The 19,483-nt window shown below is 37.9% G+C and overlaps 1 protein-coding gene and 1 long non-coding RNA gene across 4 annotated transcripts in view; both read left to right on the top strand.

Annotated features, from left to right (window-relative positions):
- The window catches only part of arnt2 (aryl-hydrocarbon receptor nuclear translocator 2), a 165,462-nt gene that overhangs the window by 124,730 nt on the left and 21,249 nt on the right, over positions 1 to 19,483 (top strand). For 2 of the 3 annotated variants that reach the window (XM_008405010.2, XM_008405012.2), the window contains exons 12-16: positions 5,667 to 5,818; positions 6,452 to 6,524; positions 10,823 to 10,946; positions 11,278 to 11,380; positions 11,476 to 11,614. In XM_008405010.2, coding sequence (XP_008403232.1) covers positions 5,667 to 5,818; positions 6,452 to 6,524; positions 10,823 to 10,946; positions 11,278 to 11,380; positions 11,476 to 11,614 — 591 coding nt within the window. The remainder of the gene's footprint in view (positions 1 to 5,666; positions 5,819 to 6,451; positions 6,525 to 10,822; positions 10,947 to 11,277; positions 11,381 to 11,475; positions 11,615 to 19,483) is intronic. The other variant, XM_008405011.2, reaches the window with a different exon arrangement.
- LOC108166183 (uncharacterized) lies at positions 17,668 to 18,381 on the top strand. The gene is made up of 2 exons (XR_001776457.1): positions 17,668 to 18,056; positions 18,166 to 18,381. It is a non-coding gene; the product is annotated as an uncharacterized LOC108166183 (long non-coding RNA).

Below are 19,483 nucleotides of genomic sequence, written 5' to 3'. Positions count from 1 at the left end.
GAGTGACGAGTTTTCATCACCAGTAAAGGCAAAACAAGTCTGATGTCTGATTAGCTGCTACGAAGTATATTATATATTCACTGTTCATTTTGCTATCCTGTTTAATTTAATCTCTACATTTTACAAACCTTTTTTTCCCCATTTCTCAGTTTACGTTATATTAAGTATTTGCATGTAGATCAGGAATTCAAGTGAGATGTTAAAATGCAACACATTTAGGTTATACCAGCAAAGAAATGTGAATATTAAGTAATATGTAGTTAGTCATATAATTTAATATACTGAATAAGGCTGGATGATATGACTTACAAGATTTTTTTTCATACCAAATTTGATTTTAATTGATTCCTCCCGTCCTCAATTTCTATATTAAAATCACAGAAAAAAGTGCCTTTATTTCCACCATCTGTTCTGTGAGTTGTATAAGGGAGCATTATGGTCAAGATACAATAAATTTTAATTGCAAGAATGCAGTCATCGTTACAGCAGAATAAAGATGAAATTTTATAACGATGTCTTAAAATTACAAGAAGTCGTTTTAATGAGAAATAAAGATTCAGATTGATCTGATGTAACCAGCTCAGTCCATGTGGTTCTGACATTTGTCAGTAATCAAGAGGATGTACATTTCCACCTCAACTGACCAGGAAAGCATTAAAGTAAAAAAAAACTGTATAAACAAATACTGTATACAAAACGGAAAAAGAGCAACTGATAGAAATACTTTCTATATAAAGAAAAGCAAAAACATTAACAGGAGAAAAGTTGTTGGCAACATTAGCTCAGCCAATCTCTCCCTCCAGGAAGCCATCAAACAGCTCCTGTCCAACTCCAACTATAATAAAGATTAAAAAAAGAAAGAAAACAAAAAGTTCAAATAATAATCACAAATTAATAATTCAGATCTAATGTGTTCTGGAATCTATTGACATTTTACAAATTTCACAAATCAATTAGAAGGTTTCACAAATGTTTTATTTATTCTGCTGTCAGTACAGAATAATCTAGTTAGGTTTGAAATGTCTAGGTGTTGTAGTTTTTAAAGTACAACACATTAAAAAAGCTCAAGATAGTGAAAAATTAAGTGTAATCGCCCGTTAGCTATTTTCCGAATTAGATGCTACATTCGGAAGCTAACTTCAGCTACGACTGACAGCTTGGGCACAATATAGACAGATCTATATATGTTTATTTCTATATCTTTATCTATACAGCTTAGATATGTAGATTGCACACTGCACAGATAATCAAAACACTTAACGTTTACATAGCATCTTTGTAAGCTTGTCCCTGTTAGCTACGTCAGACATATGAGGCATTATGGTAAATACAAACGATTTATTAACTTACCTTCGAAGTTATTGTGAAGTTTTGACACATCCATCTTTAATCCTTTGTTGTTGTTGGAGCGTTTCAAGACATCTGAATAATTATATAGGCATCATTAATAGTCCTGCAGCGACTGAGGAGCCATTGTTAACATACTGTTGCCTGTGAACCGGAACCATTCTACGTGGCATAAAAATGCGGAAGTGCTAAAACAGAAGTCCGTGGCATATACCCCATTCTGTAGCTTTCGGTGTACTTCTAAATCTGCTCCTTAGTCGCATCTTTTCGGGGTTGCTACTGCCTCTAGTGGCGTGGGGGTGGTAACACAACTAATATAATTACATTACTAAATCAGAATACCGCTAAGTCTTTATTATTTATTATTAGTTTTTCTTTCTCTTAAGAATGTAGAGTTAATTAAATAATCTAAACAAGACCTTAAAGTGGTTCCAGTTTCTCTCAATGGCCAACCTGTTGAAACTGTGGCAAATTTTAAATACCTGGGTCGTTCCTGGACAGTCAGCTCAACTGTGCTGAAAACACTGACTATATTTTGAAGAACTGTTCTCAGAGACTCTACCTTTTAAGAAGAATTAATGATCTTGTAGTGACCCTATGTCTTGAATTTGGGGGGGGATAAAATAATCATATTTTATTTATCACTACAGAAGGGTTCAGTGAATGCGCATATGAAACTGGTGGGTTCGGTACCTCAAAAAAGGTTAAGAACCACTGCTAAAATAAATGTTCGAAATTGTCTAACCCAGAGTCATGTCTTACCAGAAAAATTATTTTAAATTGCATAAATTTATCAATGTTTAAAAGAAATATTAGTACAAATCTTAATGTTATAGTTAAATGATTTTTAGAAAAGTTAATCAAGTATTCCTGAAGTAAATAGAATTTTACACAATTATTTGCCCAAAATGATCCGTGAAATGTATGAGCAAGTTAGACACAGTACACTACATAGAAAAAAACTTACAATATATGAATAAACCTTGATTAGTAATAATTTTGTACAAATTTAATTTTATTTTTTTAATTATTTTTTTTCACATATCTTCTTTTTGTGTCTCTTTGTTCCTTAATGCTTCTTGAAGTAAAAATGAATTAGTTGTCACGTCGTAGGTAAAAGATGAAAACTTTGTAACAGGAGAAACAACCAAAATGATCCTCTGGTCTATAGTAGCTCATTTATAGTCTATAGTAGCTCATTTATAGTCTATAGTAGCTCATTGAACTCAGGAAAATGAGCTCATCACCTGAGTAACCGATACTCACCTTTTTGAGGATTATTGTGCCCACAATTTGGTGAGTTTAACAAAGAGGTCATTTCCTTTTTTCCAACTTGATGACATCAAAAGAGGAATAGATGTGAAAGAAATCCTGATGAACATCTAGGTATGAAGTCAGCCTCCGGCCAAGCCTGAAGATTCTCGGTTTTCACCAAGTTGTGATCCTTTGATGTTCAATGGGGGCATCAGCTGGTTCAGTGTACTGGAACAGAGTCTGTCACTCTATGTAAAGCTCCTTAATGTATTTTAAAATAAAATAAGTCATTCCTCCCAATTTGAATTGATGTTTTATTTGCACTGATTTATTAATTGATACTCTTTATTGTTTTAAGTCATATATTGTTCTTGTTATCAAATCTTATTTTAATAATTTATTTATTTTTATCAGGAAGAGAGATTTTGTAGCTTTTAGTTTTATTTATTTTGTCTCTTTAAAACTTCATTCCAAATTATAATTTCATTCCTTATATTAACTCTCCTCCTGTAATTTTCCTTTTGTATTATAACTCAATAAACTTATCATTTTTAAAAAGCTGCTCCTTTAGCACTATATTTTTGACCCTCTTTTTATATAAGGATTACACGAGAAATTAATGTTTCCCACCGTGTTGAACCCAAAACTTAACTGTATTTTAGAAGCAGTTCCATAATTGCTAATTTGTAAATCTCCAATTTAGACCAATTTAATTTGAATCCTCATATTTTCTTGTCACTTTAAAACCTGAAAGAATGATTAGCCTGTTTTACAAGAATAAAATTAACTGTGTCACTAAATATAAAAATGACTTATCCTATTTTAATCATAGTTTTAAATCCCAAAATTTCAACCATTTTTACCTTTGTTCCATATATTCTTTTGAAAACCTATTTATGAAGTATTTAATTGAATAGTGAATTTTCCTTTTTATATTGTTTATCAATTATCAATATATTTTCAGTTTTGGGGAGAAGATTGATACCACTAAGTTTATTAAATGATGTAAATATTTAATTTTAGACCTTCCTGTATGACTTAGTTAACTTATTTTAAACCATATGAAATGAGATGTAATAATGCAACGATCACTTTCCCTTTTTTAGGAAACACTGTTTTGTATGTTTTACTATTATTTGAGAGGTAATGTTATTAAGTTTAGTGTATTCAATTTATAAATTTTATATCATATTGCCCTCTTTATTCTATAACAGAACAAATGTTCTGCCACTGCTAACTCCTGCATCACACAACACAGTTTGATGCAATTCAAACATGGTGTCCCAGATGCTCTTACAATCTGCACACCTCAATCAAAAAATTTTACTTTTGTAAGAAAGTAAGACAGAACTTGGTGCCTTTAGCTCAGTATGTTCTGTAGACACCCCTCAGTCCACTTCAGCATTTTAAATTTAAATTTCAAATTTAGTTTAACTTTAGTTTTCACTGAATGATAGCCACTCTGATATGAACCAAATAAAATTTACATCCCTACGTTTGTTATTGAAGCGTAGCACATAATGCAATTCAGATATGACTTTAAGAAAGAACATGAAATTATAACGGCTATTTCCTTCCCCATTCTTCTCATATTGGAACGGGGGGAAAAAACACATTAGATTCATTTGAGACAGAGTGAACCATCGAGGCAATTAATGCATATCCGAGAAATGCAGAAAGTTGTAACCACACGTCTTGCAATCATAAAACTTTTGAGATGTTTTTTCTACAACCCTACCATACCAAAAAAGATCAGAATGTCAAGCGAGAAGAATGTGAGACAATAAACCCAGTAAATGTAGAATGCCCTGTGATAAATTAGGTTAGAGAAAAATTAAAGCAGGCATCCCACTCAAAACGAGATAAATTTGGAAAAGATAGTGAAATATTACCAACTTGAACTGGCAACTGGCAGTGGTTTGCAATTCGGAGGCCAAAGCACACCGAAGGAGGGGTCAGAGGACAGAGGTCACATGCGGAGAATCCAGGGCCACCAGGGAACCAGACAAACAGGACATCTGCTGAGGTGCAGCTTGACATGTATCTTGCCCATCGAGAACTGTGCAGAATCCATAGTGTAAAAGCACCCGGAACAGGTCAAGCATCCGTAGAGCACAGGGGATGCAATGTCCCCTTATTGAACTGAGGTCAGCTCTTGATGACAGCAGTGTTCGTGGGGGAGAAAACGCAGCAAAAGTCACAGAACAAAGGAGGGTGGTACTTCATCCCCCGTCAGGATGTCTTTGATCCTTGAAGTGCGACCTCCTGCCGAATCCAGCCGGCATGCTTCATCAAATAACAGTCAGAGAGCACATCCATCCGCGGGTTCTGTAAGCATCAGCGTGACCCAAGTAACAGGAAATAGCAGGTAATCTTCACCGACCTCAGTTAAAATATAGTAGATGTCGTCACTTCCAATTAAAAGTCCGGCATCAGAGTCACAGTTTGTAGTTGCAGCACTGTGGGCAGCTATGTCTTGGCTCAAAGCAACAGCAGACACCCGAAGCCAGATGCCAAGCGACACCATCATCTCACACCTTCCAGCATGGTTCCCAGCCTCAGAAACCTACCCCCAAAGACTGACTTCAATCTCCAAGAGCAGAACTGCCAGAGAAAAATAATACAAGTTAACTAAAAAAAAATTCAACAAAAGTCTATGCCAACTTTGCTTACTCCAAAATGTCAAATGAATTTTCCCGTCTCTGTGTTCTATTAAGTCTCCACATAGCTCTCTGCCATTTCTCTCGCTTCACACCCCAAACTCTGTTGAGAGAAGAAAAATAGAATTAAGCAAGACATTTCACAACCAAATGTGGCAGAAGTAATGAAGTAAGCTCACTTACTGTTTGAATCAATACATGTCACTACCTCAATTACATTCACTCCGCTTGTGCCAGATAACTACAAATTTTAAAAATCACAAACTCATTAAAGAATTTAAACAAAATCTAAAATGTCCTAGTACTAACACTTTTAAAAGTTGTGATTTGATTGCATTTTGTCAAATTATTAGTTTAGTCAGTAAATTAAACAATGCTGCACTTAATGTGTTTGCTCCTCTGCAGGTAGTGAAACTGAAGGGACAGGTGCTGTCTGTCATGTATCGTTTCCGATTGAAAAACAGAGAGTGGATGCTGATTAGAACCAGCAGTTTCACCTTCCAGAATCCATACTCTGACGAGATAGAGTACATAATCTGCACCAATACCAACATCAAGTAAGTTATTTTACATTCTGTTTATTACTTTCATTTAAACTCTACTAAAAGTCTGAATCACTTAATTCTGAAATCACTAAACAAGAACTTTATCGAAGAAAAATCAAATCTCTCATTAGGATCAGTGGCAGGTTGGGCAAGCCCCTCTTTCCAAACACTGTCCCAGAACAGATGCTTCATTTTGTGAAGCTGCTACTAAAATAGATACTAAAATAGTGACCTAAAGAAAAGGCCTTCTCCAGGTCGGACTATGACATAATTTTTTCAGATACAATAATTTGTATTTGTGTATTATGGGAAAATGTTCACTCTCTACTCTTAAAGTTGTTTCACTGGTTTTAACAAAGTCTTCTGTTATATAAAGTGCCTTGAAAGTTAGCCACGGGTGTCTAGCTGCTCTCTACTAGTGCAGTTGGGATGAGCAATAGTTTATTTCCTGAAGAGATTCAGTCTTGGTGTCACTCATCTGAATCATGCATGAAGGAGTTACATGTTAGTTTATTGAGGTATGACCTGTAACACATACAGTTTATAACATTTTATAACAGTTTATAAGCATTGTTTCAGGTATGAACTCTCGCAGATGTTTGGGATGTTGTATGAGAAACTGACTGTGTCTCTTGGCTTTTTCAGGCAACTGCAACAGCAGCAGGCAGAGTTAGAGGTTCATCAGAGAGATGGAATCACAGCTTATGATCTATCGCAGGTAATCCCTTTTAAAAACAGTTCCATAACTTCAGTATAAATGCAGTGTTCATTTCCTGGACATCTACATGAACAGGTGCTTTAAACTAAGTCAGAAGTGACATAATAAATGTTATACATTTGTCCTAGAAAATGGCCCTAAAAATGGGGACAGTACCTTCAGTATTCACTAGGATGCTCCGATCAGGTTTTTTGCTGCCAATTCCAATACCGATCGGCAAAGATCGGCCATCGGTCAATCACCTGGATTGGCTGTTAATTTTTCACTTTAGGTATAAATGCTGCTATATGACAAAATGGAAAAATTATCTGGCAATAAATTCACCTAATTTTGACTTAATATTTGCAGGCACAATACAGCAGCTATTCAGTCAATAGGACAACTGAAAAACCTGCAATCAGTAAAACAATATTTAACAGTAAGGTTCTCAACATTTTAAATTATACCTCCATCCATCCATCCATCTATTTTCTTTACACCCTTGTCCGTTAGCTGGAGATAGGCACCAGCCTATCTCCAGCTAACGTTCCGGGCGAGAGGCAGGGTACACTCTGGACAGGTCGTCAGCCTGTTGCAGGGCAACACAGAGACACACAGGACCAACAACCACGCACACACACACTCACTCACACCTAGGGGCAATTTAGAGAGGCCAATTAACCTGACAGTCATGTTTTTGGACTGTGGGAGGAAACCAGAGTACCCGGAGAGAACCTACGCATGCACAGGGAGACCATCCAAACTCCATGCAGAAAGACCGGGGCCGGGAATCGAACCCAGAACCTTCTTGCTGCAAGGCAACAGCTCTACCAACTGCGAGTAAAAAATTTCATAACACTGCCTATCTAAAATAATGTCCAGAAAAAAGAAATATTCAAAGTCAAATGCAGGTTGCATCAAAAACAATCCCAAGTTACTGAATCAAAACTTTGAGAGCATGACTAGCTGATTAATGCTGGTTCTAATTGGTTGTTTCTGACTGAGCGGAGTAATTCTGCAGAACACAGGGAGCAGGGGCAGAGCCAAAGGGGGGGCCGGGAGGGCCAGTGCCCCCCCTGTCATCTGATGATTGGCCCCCAGATGTTACGTCTGCCGCGCTCCTTCTGAGCATCGCTCTCCTTCTGGGTGCGGAGGGTCACGTCTTCACCTCCATTTGTTAAAACGGCGGGGCGAGTTACGTCTAATTCTTCGCAGCGGCGGAGCCGCGTCCACATTGGTTGTGCAGTGCACTGCGCATGGATCTAATTAACTTCTGCACCTTAATGTATTTCCTCAAAGTAAACTGCCGGTCCTCTGTTTAGACTGCATTGCACATTTCACATTGCACTACATTGCATTCTCTTTAGTTTTCTCTGTTCTGTACTGAAGCATGGAGTTAAAGGCGCCGTTTCAACTAAAGAGAATGTATATATATATATATATATATATATATATGTGTGTGCGCACACACATTTAAAATTTTGCCCCCCCAGAGGTAGTCCTGGCCCCCACCTTTGCCCCCCCAACTTTAAAAGTCTGGCTCCGCCACTGACAGGGAGGAGGCGTCGATTATTTTTTCCAGAGATTATCTATCTTATGTTATTACATAGCGAATGTTTTAATACATATGTAAAATCTTTTTGTTTGTTACCTGCTGCAGCTTTAAACAGATGTTTGGTGTGAGAATTCACTGCAGGTGGAGCAGAAGCCAAGCTCCGTTTGTGAAATATCACGACCAGTAGCGCTTAGCGGTGGTCCAACAGCGGGAGCAGAACCAGCATCTTACACTGCTAGCTCGTTGACTTAAAGTATCAGGTTATTTTGTTTAGCTTTCAGACCACTATGGTCTTCCTGGTGAGTGTTGGTAGTTGTGTGCTGCCAGTGGCACAAAAAGTGGGTATGCAGGGTATGCAACGCATAGGGGCGCAGCACCAGAGGGGGTGCCAAAACCCCGTCTGGAGGGGGCGGTGCGCCGATGATGTTTTCCTATACACTTCAGCGCGCCTTACGCTCCTTCACCTCGCGCACATAACGAGGTAAATGTAGTGGGTTTTACCCTTCACGTATCGTCGCCACTTTGGGGGGGGGGCGAGTGATCGTCGCTCCTTCACCCTGACGTTCCTTCCCTCGGGGAGGGGGCGCCGATCTATGTTTTCGCATCCACCTGAATAATGTGTAGTTGCGCCACTGTGTGCTGCTTTACCTTCTCTTTGATCACTCCGGACCACTGCAGTGAGCCTCGATGCATCAAGGAAATCTGGGATTCCATAACTCCCAGGCAATACCACAGGCTGATTGCCTTAATGCCACATTGCATCGAGGCAGTGATTAAGGCAAAGGGATTCCCAACCAAGTATTGAAGACATATCGTTTTTAAAAGATGTTTAAAAACAATATTTTAATTTAACGTTTTTCTTTTTTTTCTGCAAAAACTGAGAAGTTTAGGCTGATTTCTTCAGAGTATTCTAATTTTTTGAAGTCCTGTTTTCGTGGGTTTTATGAGCTGGAAGCCCAAATTATGTAACAAACAAACAAATACTTGAAATCATTTAAACTGTGGGCCCTGAATCTATAACTTATGACAGTTAGAAATTTTAAGGATTTAATCAGGTGATGTGATATTATTTGACAACATTTATGTTCTGAGGCCAAGATGAAAATAATCACATAACCTGGTATTATGTATTTTCACAGATTTTTTAGGATAATCCTGCTGTTGCAAATGTGTAGTTGGTTCTGTAGTGTAGTGTGTTCTTTTGTCAAAGAATAGATTTTAACTTCTGCTGTTGGTTTGTAAACACCGAATGGTCTTGAACTGAAGTTCAGTGTTGAGTGAAAACACCTCAGGTTTGACCCACATATTTTAATGTTGTCCAACAAAAAACATACCACAAAGTTCGCAGTTTGTGATAGAACCATGAAGGTCTTCATTACTTGGCTGGAAACACTTAAAATGTGTGTTGAAAGACAAAATAAATGCATGTTGAATGATAAAAGAAACGGATACAAACAGATTGAAGTATTTTATTGATTGTGTGTTTTTATGCAGTGGCATCTCAGCTGGAACTGGTGGTGTCCTGTTAAAATACAACAAATAAATGGATAATACAAGTATTGTGACTGTTTGAAATGCACTGAAATGTGTGAAGGCTTTGTGTGGGTGTGGCTTACCTCTGTCTCTTCCTCTGCAGGGTGTTCAGGCTAAAAGATTCCCCAAGGGCCTGAGAACCTTTTAAAGGTTCCAGAAGAAACCAAATCAAATGGAAAAGGGGGACCAATAGAGCTATGCACTTTAGAAGTTTAACATTGGATTTATATTTATAGAATTTAGAGGTGCTTAAAAGGAATAGTATTTGCTAACATATATTATTCTGAAAATTTGGTTATTTTGTCAAGGTTTGTTTGTGTGCGTGTATTTTGTTTTACCCTTTTTCTTGGTGGGTTTGTTAATTGGAGCAGCCAGTGACTATAAAAGCCTGCATGTTAGCCACATTGAGTGTTCTTGCTGCTGAGATCCTAGGCCATTGTAAGCAGGGCAGTCTGTGTAAACACCTAGTGGGATTGCACCATTTCTCTGCCTCAAGACTCCTACTTCCTCTATCTGCTAAGGGCCATTCTAATAAACCACAAACTTGACAATTTGCATTGGCATTTTTAAAATAATAAAGTAAGAAGATATATGATGATTCCTAACAATTTTCTGATCATTGATGATCAGTTTCCATGATAATTATATCCAGGCAAGAAAAGTTATTGGTTGGACTATTCCACCTTAATTTGCATGGGCGGAAATACTTGGGCGGAAAGGTCCGGACCCCCCCAATCTTGGAAAAGTCTAGAATTGCCACCCCACACCCCCCACCCTCCCAAAGAAATCATAAAATAAACCATAAAAGAAACCTGTGTATTGTAACAAAGGTTTCAATATGAAATAGCAATATGAAAAGGCAAAAGAAACAAAGAACAAATTAAATCTGTCATTCATCTAAGAAAAAAAAAGACTGAATTTTTAGCAATAATGACATGGGATTTCCTCCCTTGTTAATTGTACCCATAATGGGTGTGATTAAAAGTACACCCACTGTTCAAAAGAGAATTTAATAACTGCTGTCACAAAATCCTAATGTCCTTTTCTGAAAGTAGTTGGCGTCTGCACTGCAGAAGAACATCTCCACCCTTGTTCTATAAATGTTCTCCATTTAGTGAATGGAGAAGAATATTTTGGACATGTAGTAGATGTCCTACATGCACATAACTACATGTAACCATGTATTTGTTATTTTTAATGAAACTGACATAACATGTAATTGTTCCTTCAGGTGCCTGTGGCAGGAGTCAGCAGTGGAGTCCACGATACAGGGAAGACCATTGATAAGACAGAGACTCTCTTCTCCCAGGAGAGAGACCCACGCTTTGCTGAAATGTACACCAGCATATCTGGCTGTATGTCTGCAACACACACACACAAAAACACACAGTTGTGTTTTTTTGACTTGTGGGAACTTTACATTGACTTCCATTCATTTTCTACGCCTGACCCTTACCCTAACCTTAACCATTACATACCTAACACTTACCCTAAAAACAGCATTTATCTTCATGGGGATCAAGAAAATGTGCCCAAAGGAGGAGGACAAGGAGGACCCACAATCCCACTTTTTAGACATGTATAGGTCCACACCAGGATATAAAAATGTTGTCCACGCACATACACACACACTTACCATTTATATAGACTGCTTTGATATATAACTGGGGGTTTTTTTATCCAAAGCGGGAGACAAGAAGATGATGGTTCCCTCTTCTACGGCAGGAGGACAGCCTCTCTACACCCAGAGCTCTCCCTTCCAGCAGGGCCACTCTGCCAAAAGCTTCAGGTATGCTTCAGTTAGTGGATGTATTCTATTCTGGCAGCTTACAAAGTAAAAGCTGTGTATTTGACTTTTTGTCTGTTTTGTGTTTTTGTTCACAGCTCTTCTGTGATCCATGTTCCTGGTGTAAATGACATCCAGTCCTCAGGGTCGTCCAATCAGAATCTAGCTCAGATTTCTAGACAACTTAATACAGGCCAGGTAGCTTGGTCAGGCAACCGACCCCCATTCGCTGGGCAGGTAATGCACATGGAGTGAAAGCTGTGGACATTTGGGGAAAAAAACAACAAAAAAAAACACAGCTCCAAACTTCCTCATGGCTGAGGTGACTTTGCATCAGCTGTGTGATCGTTGTCAAGTTAACTAATCCAAATCTGTTGTAATGTTTTATACCATTACAACAGATTTGGCCTCATCTGTGAGGTCAAAGTCTGGATCAAGTCAATGACTTTGTCCTTCAACTCATCTAAAGACAAAGTGTTTTGGATAGAATGTCAGTCCTCTGATCAATTTAATGATGCAAAAACATCCCTGAGAGCCACAGACTAATCAATAACTTAGAAAATTATTCAACATAACTAACAAACTGCAGCAAAAAACTTAAAAAGTACTGTGAGTTTACATATCTCCCACATATTATTAGGATTATCAGCACTTGCTCTACTGTCATGTGAAACAATTTAGACCTATAAAAGTCTATATGTTTTTCATTAATCATTGGTAAGATGAATGAACAATAAAAACTATCGCTGTAATAGCGCACAAATACATACCATGAATTTTTGGTAAAAAGTCATCCCCAGACAAAGCTGATCTTCATCAAATCCCCAGTATTAAACCGTATCCATTTCAGGAAGAAATGCCCCTTTTCCACTGGCTCTAATGGTCCCGGCTCAACTCTTTGTGAGTGTTTCCACCAGTATTTTTTGAGGCCGGTTTCAGCTTTTTAGGTTCCTGCTTTTTATGCCAGCCGGGCTGGCCCAACTTGTGTGGGTGACGCTAGCTTCGCTCCTGTTCACTGACCGGCCGTGGGTGTGGTCAGACGTAGCAGTAAAGAGAGAAGAAAAACAAACGGCACAAAATTTCAAACTCGCTGCAACACAGGAGTGATGGAAGCTACAAGCAAGCGGTGGAACAATGAGATGCTGGTTTTTCTTTGCATCAGACTTCAATATTCAGTGGCAACTTGATGAAGCAATGAGGAATGAGTTGTTTTTGTCAACGTAGCAGAGAGAACGGGAAGCCTCGGTTAGCTACTTCGGAGCAGAACAGCCCCACGGTACACCCTGACTCAGATACATGCTACGCCGCTGCTGCGCTCCAGCCAGGTTTGTAGATATATCTGTCTGGTTTTTACTATATTTAAGTTGCGCTATTTATAACTTAGTCAGTATTGTACAGCATGTTGCCCTTCATTTGTTCTTTTAGGTTTTATCTTTGCGTGAAGGTACATTCCATTGTTTATCATTGTGCTGTTGTTGCTCCGGAGTTTTCCCCTGTTGTGAGATAATTATTATATGATTTTCTATTCTTCTAAAGTGGCTAGATAAAAGTTCTTTATTAAACAGTTATTGTACAGGACATAAAAATGAACAGTAAACCTGAAGAAAACGAGAGCGGTATTTTGTCCATGGCTGTATTGCACAGGATTAAAACTTACAAGGTAAGGTAAGGTAATTTTATTTATATAGCACATTTTCAGCAAGAAGGCAATTCAAAGTGCTTTACATGAGTTAAAAGGAAATACAAACAAAATAACAAACCAAAAGAAAAAAGAGGAAAGAAGACTAATCTACTGTTGTTCTAAATCTAAAGTATGTAAACTAAGTGCTTCTGTTCAGGGTTGCTAAGTATCTAATTAAAATTTCTAAATAGTGAGTACTCTACAGTTTCTGATAAAGAGGGACTGATCAAATTCTTTTTCTCTGTTAAAGTGAGTATTCCACAATTCTAAGTTTTTTCTAAATCCTTTTCTGGGTTAAAAGCAGTGGCGCAACTACACATTATTCAGGTGGATGCAAAAACATAGATTGGCGCCACCCCCCCCCCCCCCCCCGCGACGAAACGTGAAGGGTAAAACTCGCTACATTTACCTCGTTATGGCGCGCAGAAGTGTACGGGAAAACATCATCGGCGCGCCGCCCCCTCCAGACGGGGTTTTGGCGCCCCCTCTGGTGCTGCGCCCCTATGCGTTGCATACCCTGCATACCCACTTTTTGCGCCACTGGTTAAAAGTAATGTAAACTAAGCAGTGACTGTTCCTGTTAAGTATTTCTGGATTCCAAGTTCACAGTTATTCTAATTCTGATTCCATTTCTGGGCTGTATAATATTGATCTAAATAGTGCATACTCCACAATTTCTGATATTACTAATAAACTAAAATAATCCTTTTCTGGGTTAAATGGGGAGTACTCCACCCAAAACAAAAAAAGAAGAGGAAGGGACACATTAGGGCAAATGGCAACATTCAGACAAAACAAAGACACGAGTAAAGGCGGTGACGTCAAAGGGCCATGAAGAAATGTTGCTGATTTTTGTTGATGAAGACTGAAAGTAGGCCTGTCACGTTGACAAATTTTGCTAAGCGATTAATTGTCTAAAAAATGATTGCAATAAACGCTAATATTGTTTCATGACCTTTTGACACGGATTTGATGGCATTGACTAATGTGATTTCCTGCCATATACACTTTATTTTCAAAAGAACACATAACACTGGAACCATGAGTGAAAGCAGTTGTAAATTCTTGGGGATACTATAACAAAAAGTTTCTGTGCTGATTAATTTTTTTGTGAAGCGATAAAAGCTGGGTAGCTCTTGAATTGCTACAWAATAAAGCTGTATTTCCCTCAGCCCACTGGCTGCAATGTTGACACCTTGAGATGCCATGAGACCTAAATCCTGAAAATCATGGCATGGAGTGCATCCCAGTTTTCCATGTCTGGCATATAACCATTCATTTTATCTTAGTAGACAAGCGTCATGACCTGTTTGTTCTGAAGATCCTGCAGCTTCCACTTCTCTCCATATGGTGCCTCCTCACCCCGACTCTCATACTGATAGAGCTCACTGAGCTCTGTTAGGTTAAAAGCACATCTTCTGAAGTTGGGATATTTTTCCTCCAACAGGTTCCAGAGAAATCCCCTCAAACCAGATGTTGGACTGGATTTTATTTCACTGTCATTTGTTAGCTTCTCATTTTCAACAGTGGAGCTATAAAGGTTGAAAAAGGTTATCATTTTGGATAAAGTCTCATCAACATCAATATTTCCACTAAATAAGAAGCAAAAAAAAAAATAATAGTTTGATAGAGGAAAAGCCTCTCAGACTCTGAGCTCAAAGGAGATGCCAGAGAGCAATAAAACTTTTTTTTAATTAGACAATTTAATTTCACATAATTATCGCGGTAGAAGCCACTTGTTTGTTAAATACTTAATGAAACATATTTACCGCGTTTGATGTTGTGACGTTTACTCACAAAGACGAGGTAACTAGTCCAAGTTAGTCGTTTATTGAACGTTCAGAAACTACAGCCGCTGTGATGAGCCACAGCAAAGGTAAATTAACCCGAACAGGTGATCAACTCAAAGCCACTCGCACCTTTTTACTCTCCGTCTCTCTTTGTCRTTTAAGCACACCCGTTGCCGCGGCAACCACCTGCGCTCCTGGAGCCCAGCACAGATTACGTTAAAAACAATAAATCCATTACAATGTCAGGTTTTCAGGCTTGATATTTATTTTTGCGATCATTATTAATAAGCCTCCCTGAACACAGCGGTTGATTAGTTAATTTTAAACTCCTGCTCTGCTCGTTATTTTGGTAATGGAGCCGAAACGCACAGAATTGCGCAACACCTTGTTGACATTATAATGATTATTGTTGTTGTTGGCTCATTAATTTGAACACGTTTTGTTGATTTTGTTGTTATGAACGCTTTAAGCCAATCAGAGGAGGACGTGCTGGTCTCAGCCTCCTCACGGCGTTCAGTTTGTCACCTGATGCCGAGATCGACTCAAAACCTCCCGCGATCGACGTGTTGCAGCCCCGCTCTAGCAAAGCACGAACAGTTCAGAAACCATATGAAATGAGAAAAAAACTATTTATTAACTGATTAAGTCGTGTTTTAGATTGTTATTGAAAAATTAATCAGTCACGGATGATTAGTGGGCGCACTCACAACTGCACAGTGAACCCGTTGATTTTTTTTTTTTTACAGCTGCAGCCGCTCTCCTCTCTCTTGCAGGTACTGCGTACCCCCGCTAAATCTTTTAGGGGTACGCAGTACCCTACCGTACCCCCCTACTTTCACCCCTGACTGGAACTGATAAACTAAATAAACAAAACAAAACAAACCAAAAACAAAAATAAAATGGATTCTCAGTCTCCATTAACAAAAAACGTACTTGAATATAAACTAAACAACATAAAGCCAAAGTGGAAATAAATACTGCATTCAACCAAAAGAGTGCAGATTATGAAGTCTGTATACTATATTGCCCTTCAGTAATCACTACATTTAAATAGAGAAGACGGCACATCTGACTACCTAATGCAATAATTCATACTACAAGTTTTTTTTCCCCCTATTTTCCCCTTACGGCAATCTTAGAACATTTTCCGATCTAAGATTATCGCTGGTGATTTCATAACTGATCATCCTGCAGTGTGTGGTGTGTTACGGTAGATTGGAGTTAGATTTGTTTCACAATTATTCAATCAAAAAAATGGTCAAACAAAAATAGTAGTATTCAATCAAAAAAAAGTCAAACAAAAAAGTAGTATTCGATCAAAAAAAATCATGTCAAACAAAAATAGTATTCATTCAAAAAAAAAAATTCTAACAAAAAAATCTTAAAAACTTTTTAATTATAAACAGTGATTCTTGAGAATAGGGACAAAATGGGTTTTAATTTTTCTTATTTCTCAACCTGATGTATGCAAATATGACAAATAATGTTTTGGAAATGTAAAGATGCTAAGGTGCAGGTTTCCAGTTGCAACATTTTCTTAAAAAATAAATTTTTTAATCGACCTGACCTGACCTGTCATCACCATCTGACAAAAATAAATAAAAAATTATTTTTAATGATAAATGATGATATTTTTACTTATTTTGCAGACAAATGCTTCTCAAGAAACAAAATATTATTTAAACAAATAACAACAAAAAGTCCATCTGACAGAGTTGACAGTGCATGATGGAGTTGACACTGAAGCTGGTGACAAACTAGTGAGTAAAATGAAAAACTTAATACATGTGAAGTAATGCAATTTATGTAAAATACATTAAAATGAATTAATTGCACATTTAAGTGAGATTTGACAACAATTTCACTGAAAGAGTCACAAAAACTCTGATGGAGTTGACATCTGACGGAGTTGACAAAAAGCCAAACTATCTCAATTTATATGATGTAATTCTGAAGGAGGCCATATTCTAGTTCATCAGGTCCATGAAATCTTTACATTTTACCAAAATTAAGCTTTTATTTCACAAAATTTCATAAAAGTTTTGTAAATTGTCAGTTATGGTGTTGACACATCATGGTTGTCACTTAGGAATAAAAAGAAGAAAAAACTAAAGAATAGCATAAGCTAACCGGAGCTAACTAGCCCTCTTAGCAAAGGAAGAGAAAGGAAGTGGTCGTGGGGTCCTCAGAAGTTCTGGTGCCCCCCAATAATGCCTGATTTGTTTTTACATTCTTTTCATTTCTGACGGTGTTGACAAAAACTAGGGACAAATTTCAATGGAGTTGGAAAATATATAAAAATTATTTTTAATTAAATTTATTGATACTTTTATAATTATTTATATGACTACTTATACTTAATTGTCATAATATATAATTCAAATACCTGGAAAATATACATTGTTGTGCTCACATGACCGAGGTTAGTTTAGTCAGATATTTGAAAAAATTATATTTGGTGTATATTTTATTCAAATTTTGTGCTTTATCCGTAGGACCTGTTTTGTCCCTATTCTCAAGAATCACTGATAAAAATATTTTTTTACAAAACAAAAAAATGTTTAAAGAGCTTTTTTTAAAAATGAAATCACTAATTTTTGTTTGAAACTTTTATTTTTGCATATCAGAATTTTTTGATTGACAGCCTAAGTTTTTGGTTGAGTTTTTTTTTAAGCTCCTGTTTTTTGGTTTTACTCAAAGTTTTTTGATTGAACTCAATGTTTTTTGCTTGCGAATCTCACATGAACATCCGGGGCGGGGCTTAAGGACGAGCAATGTAAGACGTGTTCCGATTGGTTAGCGCTGACTAAAGTAAGTAATCTTCACAAAATGACACCGTTTAGCAGCTACTAAAGTGTCCACCCTGTTTCAAAGAAGAAATCTTACACAACTTATGATGACAGTCACATATTTTGTCTGCCGCCATCCCCGGTAGCATATTGTGCTAGCTAATGTTAGCACTAGGTAAAGTGCATAAACTAGGCTTGTGTACGGTAATATTCGCCTGTTGTTGGATTCACTCTTCCCGTTCCACTAGGGGGCTCTATAGTTGCTTTGTATTGGTACGTGGATTAATGTGTAGAAGAAGGAAACAAACGGCGGACCAGTAGTGTACTTAGGTTGCCTAGCAACCACACTAACAAGCCGAACCTGCCATAAATTTACATCTTACCAATCTTACCAATGTTCATGAGTGTTGCCCAATGTGGTGAATTATATATTAATGCTGTAAAGCTATGTTTAAGTTTGTGTCCTTTTGAATATCTCAATATTAAGTATTGACGTTTTGTTAGTCTTTTTTTTAACGTTATTTACAGTTTAACCGGCATGTCCACGTAAAGCACTCGGCAATAAAAGAACAGTTACAACATCAACGGCTACCTTATGTTCTTCGTAACATAAAGTTAAACACACGGCAATCATGTTTAAAACCGGAGATTCTGCGGGAGAAACAGACCTTGCTACGCTAAAGAGGAAGAGAGGATAAGCTAAAGCAGCTGTAACTAAGATGATAACATCGGCAAGCAAAAAAATCAGAGAAAATAAGCCAGAAGAATTAAAGTCAGTGTTGCAGAGCCTCGACTCAGCCCTTGCACAACTTCAGGAGGCACATAAATGTTATCATTCTCGGCTCACTGATGATATCGACAGAGAAGAGTYTGATGCTTATGAGAAGCTTATCTTAAGGAACATTCATGACGTGCGTCATGAAGCTCTAGCCTGGCTGCAAGATGAGGAAGATGAAGCTAGTCTTAATCCAGATGTTGATGAGGAGTTGGATGTAACTGCACAAGTTAATTTGTTCAGTGAATCTCCAGCTGATATAAATGAAGATTCCACATCATCAGAACTAGAAAAAATCCAAGCCCTAAGAAAGAAAGAGAAAGAAGACTTTGAGCTGATGCTTAGACTCAACAAAGAGGAATTTGAGCTAGAACTTCAGCGACTACATCACAAGGCTGAGCTGGATGCACAGATGCTACATAATCAGCAAAAGATGCAAGCCCTAACAGCAGATCTTCATTCTACACCTAAAACTGGCCAAATTCCTACTACACCACGACCCTCGCCTTTCCAGAAGGCAGATGATTCAATCTCACAACTGCTAGAGTTCTCAAGGCAGCAGTATCAAGCCCAAGTAGACACTCTCAGACTCCCACCAACAGACCTGATCAAGTTTGATGGTGACCCCCTCCAGTATTGGAAGTTCATGAAGCTTTTCACTGCAATGGTGGACAAAGAGTCTGTTCCTGCTGAAGAAAAGTTAACCCGTCTGCACCAATACATAGAAGGAAAGGCTCAAGATGCTATTAGTCACTGTCTATACAACTCCAACCCCACCGAAGGTTTCAAGGAAGCACTTGACTGACTGAAGTCAAGATTTGGAAATCCTCATTCCATCTCCCAAGCTTGGGTTGAAAAGGTTTTGATCTTTAAAGAGATAAGAGACAATATGCAACTCAGAGACTTCGCAGATCAGCTGAGAGGCTGTAAGGACACACTTGCTGCCATGAAATGTGAGGAAGAGCTCAGTGGCCGCCGCACATTATTTGAGATAATCAGCAAGCTACCTTCAGATCTCAGGGCCAAGTGGCTAAATAAAAACTACGACATCACAAAGGAAGGACGTCTACC

This window comes from Poecilia reticulata, linkage group LG3 (genome assembly GCF_000633615.1).
Source record: "Poecilia reticulata strain Guanapo linkage group LG3, Guppy_female_1.0+MT, whole genome shotgun sequence".
Taxonomy (NCBI): Eukaryota; Metazoa; Chordata; class Actinopteri; order Cyprinodontiformes; family Poeciliidae; genus Poecilia; species Poecilia reticulata.
The sequence above is the reverse complement of the archived record's forward strand: the minus strand, read 5'-3'. Positions and strand labels throughout refer to the sequence as shown.